The sequence below is a fragment of the Akebia trifoliata genome, chromosome 14 (genome assembly GCF_017979445.1).
Source record: "Akebia trifoliata isolate Shusen 1 chromosome 14, ASM1797944v1, whole genome shotgun sequence".
NCBI lineage: Eukaryota > Viridiplantae > Streptophyta > Magnoliopsida > Ranunculales > Lardizabalaceae > Akebia > Akebia trifoliata.
In genome coordinates this window covers 10,675,129-10,681,153 of record NC_141388.1, presented here as the reverse complement: position 1 = coordinate 10,681,153, position 6,025 = coordinate 10,675,129, and the positions used below count along the sequence as shown (strand labels likewise).

At 37.0% G+C, this 6,025-nt stretch overlaps 1 protein-coding gene across 1 annotated transcript; it reads left to right on the top strand.

The window, feature by feature from the left end:
* The first annotated feature begins 1,659 nt into the window (after positions 1-1,659).
* Positions 1,660-6,025, top strand: LOC147386204 (protein NRT1/ PTR FAMILY 8.1-like). The gene is made up of 5 exons (XM_086423915.1): positions 1,660-1,814; positions 3,103-3,285; positions 3,370-3,587; positions 3,798-4,351; positions 4,995-6,025. The coding sequence occupies exons 2-5, from the start codon at positions 3,180-3,182 to the stop codon at positions 5,821-5,823; spliced, it is 1,707 nt and encodes a 568-aa protein (XP_086280041.1). The 5' UTR covers positions 1,660-1,814; positions 3,103-3,179; the 3' UTR covers positions 5,824-6,025.

Sequence of the window (6,025 nt, the reverse complement as noted above, 5' to 3'; positions counted from 1 at the left end):
TCCAAAATAAATGGAATCGGATCCGAAACCCCAAAAATCATGGACACCTATTGGTTCCGATTCTCAAGAATTGAATGAAAAAAAAAATATATTTCAAAGCATTAAAATTTTTTTTTCCTTTTAAAAAAATTAACATATGATCAATAAAATTGTTAATTTAGTTATAACTTGTTATTCTTAAAATACAAATTAATGATTTTTTTTTTTCAAAAATAAAATTTTATCTTTATTAAAAGTTGTAAATTTTTAGAAGAGTAACTCATTTTAAGTTCCAATCGATAATTTATATGAAAGATTGAAGAATTTTATATAACATATATTTATTTTGAAATAAAAAAATACCTTAAGTCATCTTTAATATGAAAAAAAAATGATAAAATAAATCGATTCCGAGTATTTGCGCGTACCCATTAGATAAAATGAACCTAACGATTCTAGTTCCTATCAGTTTGATTCTATTTTAGATCAGACTCTAATTAGTTCCAATAAAAAAAGACTCTAATTAGTTCCAATAAAAAAGGATCTAGAACCGTAGTATTCAATTTAGATTTTGATTTCGATTCGATTAAATGAGTACCCATTGACATCCTCTAAGGGTTTGATCCCTATAAATACATAGAAGAGAGACATTAAAGGGTATACTTTTTATTTTTTTACTACACGTGACGTCATATCATTGCTTCATAAAATTTTAACAGCAAATGCGTACTTTCACCCCGCAGGAATCGGTTAACTTTCCTATTTTTAAACCTTCCAAAGGTGCAAGAGCCAAGAATTACAGCTTGGATCAACTTAGTTGATACGCTCCAATACACCGAATCAACAGCTGTAAACTGTAATTAGTCTTAAAGGGTAATGCCAGACTCATACCGTACAGCCCGTTTCAAATTTTGAGGAAACCCTCTTCATTATAAGACACGTGGCGTTTTGAATTATTTTACAATTTATATTTTAAATTTTTTGAAATACCTCCTTTTGAACTGCCACGTGTAATTCAGTGGAGAGGGTTTCTTCAAAATTTTGAAGCGGTGGCCGCTTCAAAGTTTTTTCATATGGTTACATTTATAGAAAGCCATGTATAATATACTTATAACAAGATTCGAATCCCCAGAAACCTGGAGGGTTAGATTCAGAGATGACAAAGCTGGATAAAGATACACACTAAGTTCTACATCCTCAATGGACCCCACCAGACAAATCGCATGGGGTCCACCAAATCATCGATCAAGACAGTCCAATCTGATTAAAAGAGAAATTGATACATCTAACGGTTAGAAATCATGCGCCAGATTTAAGTTTAATCATATTTCTATCAAATTGAATTTGGTGGGCCAATCTTGGGGGTGAGCAAATAACCATAGATTCTTTTTAATCGTATCGCGAGGAAACACATCTACAGTTAAAGGTTATGGTGAAACTGATGGTCGAAGGTTTAGAATGATTAGCTCGAATCGTTAAGTATAAGACCACGTACGGTAGATTATATAGAATTGAGATTTGCTGTTTTGAAAGTTTTATGATAAGCTGATAGTATGACGCCATGTGTGTTTTTAGTAATTTTAGTACACTTGGCGTCGTTCCATTGGCTCATCAGCATAGCACATAGCTTTTAAAACAGCAATCTGCGCACACACGGCGTATTCTTGCTAGAAAGACGTCTAAGTTCGTAATATATGGAGAGGTAGTCGGAGTTGTTGCCCGAGTTTTGCTGAATGTAGCTTTCTTGATGCAACAAGGATCTCTTTATATGATTCTCACACTCTCTATCTCTTAGGTTTCTGTTCTTCTATGGGTTGCAGAGTTTTATTTCAGAAGTAAGTTTGGATTCATGTCTTCTCTTCATTTCTTGTAATATTTTTTTTCATCATTAGTGAGAATTCTTTTTTTTTCTTTCCTTGATGGGTTTGATTATAACAACTTGTAGAAGACATTGATGGGCTTTATTGATTTGTTAATGCTTCCTTTTTTTCTTTTTCTTTTTCTTCTTATATGGATCAACTGTGGACTTCTTTAGATTTTTTTTTTTTAAGTATATTTTGTTAGATTATTTGTTGCTTTGGGGACCTTTTTTTTTTTAATTAGTTTTTTCAGAGGTAGGCTTTGATTGATTATTTTATGATATTGTTTTTTTATAAAAATAAAATTTTAATTGGAAAGAATATAATCAATGATCTATGACCACTGTTAATCAAAATCTAGCAATAAGGGGAGGGAATAAAATTGGAAGTGTTGGACTAGAGTTGGTGTATAAGAAGGCACCTGAGCACATTTCTCTTTTAGAAGAATCCATGCTACATAGATATTATGTGGCCTTTCAGGGGAAAAAATGCCAATAAAAGATCCCCATATAATTTCTATGGGCTTCGAAATGCTTAAACTCGTATTACAAGACGTTAAAGTTGCATTTGGTGTAGTGTTTGGGGTTTTGTGTGTGTGTGTGTGCGTGCAGGGGGGGGGGGGGTGAGGGATTTTTTTGGCTTCTTGTCTGTCAAAAGCACTTTTTTGAAGTTAGCGTGCATTCAATTTTTCTTCCCATTCGTCGAAGGCATGATTGGTGAGGACTTGGTTTTGTGTTTTGGCTTCTCACATTTACGGGAAGCTTGATTTGATGAAAATTATGGGATTTGAGGATGAAATGTCCCTGTTTTTTAGTTGATGACAGAACAATCAAGAATGCAAAAACTACTTTAAAAAAAACCCAAATTCCCTACAGAATTTGAAACTCTAGACACCAATAAGCAATTCCTCAACACTCACAATTCTTATAGAAGTGATTTGTAGAAGCATTTTGGTAAAAATCCTAGCTCTACGTCTCTGTAGTCCACCGTGATATGGGTCGAATCGTTTTCATCTGTGTCGATTTATTAATCAATATTGTGAGAGAGATGACTCATTTGATATTTTTTCTTATCTTATTATTTTGTACTTTGTCTGTGATAGTAAGCAAATGATACTAGTTTTTTCTTGAATCTGCAATTTTTTTTTCGTACTACTTACATGAGCAGAAGAGATTTCGGTTAAATAACCATCACGATATTTGATTCATCTGTTGATACACACTTTGCCATTGTTGGCACTTATGTAATCGTATACTGCTTGTAGGACATCTTAAATCCTGAACTTCTTGGTGAAGTACCCAAAGAACAATAAGTCAATAATACATCAACTTTTAGAAAGCCATGTCAGACATTGATATCTATACAAATGACGGGACAATGGATTCTCGTAACAAACGAGCCATCAAGAAGAAAACGGGTACTTGGAAAGCTTGCCCCTTCATCCTTGGTATGGTTTAAACATTCTTGATTTATTAAAACTTAAAAGCTACCACTTTGTCATTCCTTATATAACTTTATAACTTTCTCACAGGAAATGAATTTTGCGAAAGATTGGCGTACTATGGGATGGGCACCAATCTTGTGAACTACCTTCAGATTCGTCTTAACCAAGGAAATGCAACTGCTGCAAAAAATGTTTCGAATTGGTCAGGAACTTGTTATGTCATGCCATTGCTAGGAGCCTTTGTTGCTGATGCCTACTGGGGAAGATATTGGACGATCGCCATTTTCTCAATCATCTATTTTATTGTAAGTTTGGATCTATTGAAAACTCAACCAGGACTCACTAAGGGTCTTAGTTCCAAACAACCCAAAACTCAATCAAGCTTTGAGTAGTTCTATCTATGTGAATCTAATTAACCATTAAGTTGAACAACCAACGTAGCAAGTTTTTGGTTACTTCATAGAGTTTCGAAATTATTTCTAAATATTCTGACAAAGCTTGAACTTGTTATATAGGGGATGACACTGCTAACACTGTCAGCATCTATCCCTGGACTAAAGCCATCATGTGATGAGAAGGGTGTTTGCCATCCATTAGCCTCACAAAGCGCCGTCTTCTTTGTTGCACTTTACTTCATCGCTCTAGGGACCGGAGGAATTAAGCCTTGCGTCTCATCATTCGGTGCAGATCAGTTTGATGACACTGATGAGGTTGAGAAACACAAAAAGGACTCCTACTTCAATTGGTTCTATTTTTCGATAAACGTTGGAGCGCTCATTGCTTCGTCACTATTGGTTTGGATACAAATGAATGTGGGTTGGGGGTTGGGATTTGGTATTCCGGCTGTTGCAATGGCCATTGCGGTTATGAGCTTCTTCTTGGGTTCTCGATTGTACCGACATCAAAAGCCAGGAGGTAGTCCTCTGACTAGGATATGCCAGGTATTAGTTGCGTCTTGCAGGAAATTTGGAGTCAAAGTTCCTGTCGATGAACGTCTTCTTTATGAGACTCCAGATGGAGAGTCTGTTATCCAAGGAAGCCGCAAGCTTGATCATACAAAAGGGTTGAGGTAAGCGATGTTGAATGTATATTTTCCTCCACTCTTGGGATTGTCATACCTCCCGTGACCCTCTTATATTCATAGTTCTCCCCCTCTCCAATAGATCAGTCTTTTGGAATAGTTGGTTGGTTAACATGGTATCAAAGCACTAGGTTTGTATAGGTCACGGGCTCGATTATTTCCACTTTTATGGGTGAGGGGGAGTGTTGAGTGTATATTTTCCTTCACTCTCAGGTGTGTCATACCCCAGTTAGGCCCCGTGACCCTCTTATATTCATAGTTCTCCCCCTCTCCAATAGATCGGTCTTTTGGAGTAGTTGGTTGGTTAACAAGCAAGTCAAGGCCATGGTTGGTTGACTATTAATCAAGTTCTTTTTTAAGACTTATATTGAATTAGAAATCACCCAATTTCGCATGAAAAAATTGGGATTTTTTTCATGACCAATAACTAAATTCTAGTCCCAAGCAGGGTCTTGAGCTTTAGTGCATTGTGTCATGGACTCAGCTACAATCTCCCATTATTAATTGGGTCGATTGTGTACCAAACGGCCGTCGAGCGAAGGCCTTGGGATTTAGCTATTTTATGGTGTTTTTTTATAGATTTTTAACTACTCTTATGGTTGAGCTTCTAACAAACACTAGTACTATCCAGTTTCTTAGACAAGGCTTGTGTCGACACTAACTCAGAAGGCCTCAAAGGATCAGTGAACCGGTGGAAGCTCTGCACAGTCACTCAAGTTGAGGAGCTCAAGTCCATCGTGCGGTTGCTCCCTATTTGGGCCACGGGTATCGTCTTCTCTGCCGTATATGGCCAAATGAGCACCATGTATGTACTACAGGGAAACACCATGGACCCACACTTGGGAAAAGGCTTCAAGATCCCATCGGCATCGCTATCCATTTTCGACACCATCAGTGTCCTAATATGGGTACCCATATATGACTATTTCATCATTCCCATTGCTAGAAGGTTCACCGGACGTAAAACTGGCTTCACTCAACTCCAAAGGATGGGTATTGGCCTTTTTATATCTATCTTTGCTATGTTGGCTGCCGGAATATTGGAGGTCATACGGCTACGAATGGTGAGGAAGCATAACTACTATGATGTCGAGTACTTGCCCATGTCAATCTTATGGCAAGTTCCCCAATATTTTCTCATTGGGTGTGCAGAGGTGTTTACTTTCATTGGTCAGATGGAGTTCTTCTATGATCAAGCACCCGATGCCATGCGAAGCTTGTGCTCCGCTCTATCACTCACGACCATTGCATTAGGGAACTACGTGAGCGCTCTTCTTGTTACCATCATTACGGATATTAGCACTAAGCATGGTAAGATTGGGTGGATACCGGATAATTTGAACAGAGGCCACCTTGATTACTTCTATTGGGTCTTGGCTGTACTAAGTGTCGTGAACTTTGCAGTGTATCTCATTATCTCGAGGTGGTATACTTATAAGAAGGCAACTGGAACCCTTTAATGATCGTTTTCAGTCTCCATGCTTGGATGGTTTAGAGTGATGGAAGGTGTGTGTATGTGTGTGGTTAAGGGGCAGGTGTTATTGGAGTTCTAGTAGTAGTAATTATGTTCAAAGTTTGAGATTTATTTGATATTATTTGCTTGTGAATTTGATAGGGAATTATTATTAATTTATGATGCACAGTACTGAGTTTGTTTGGCTT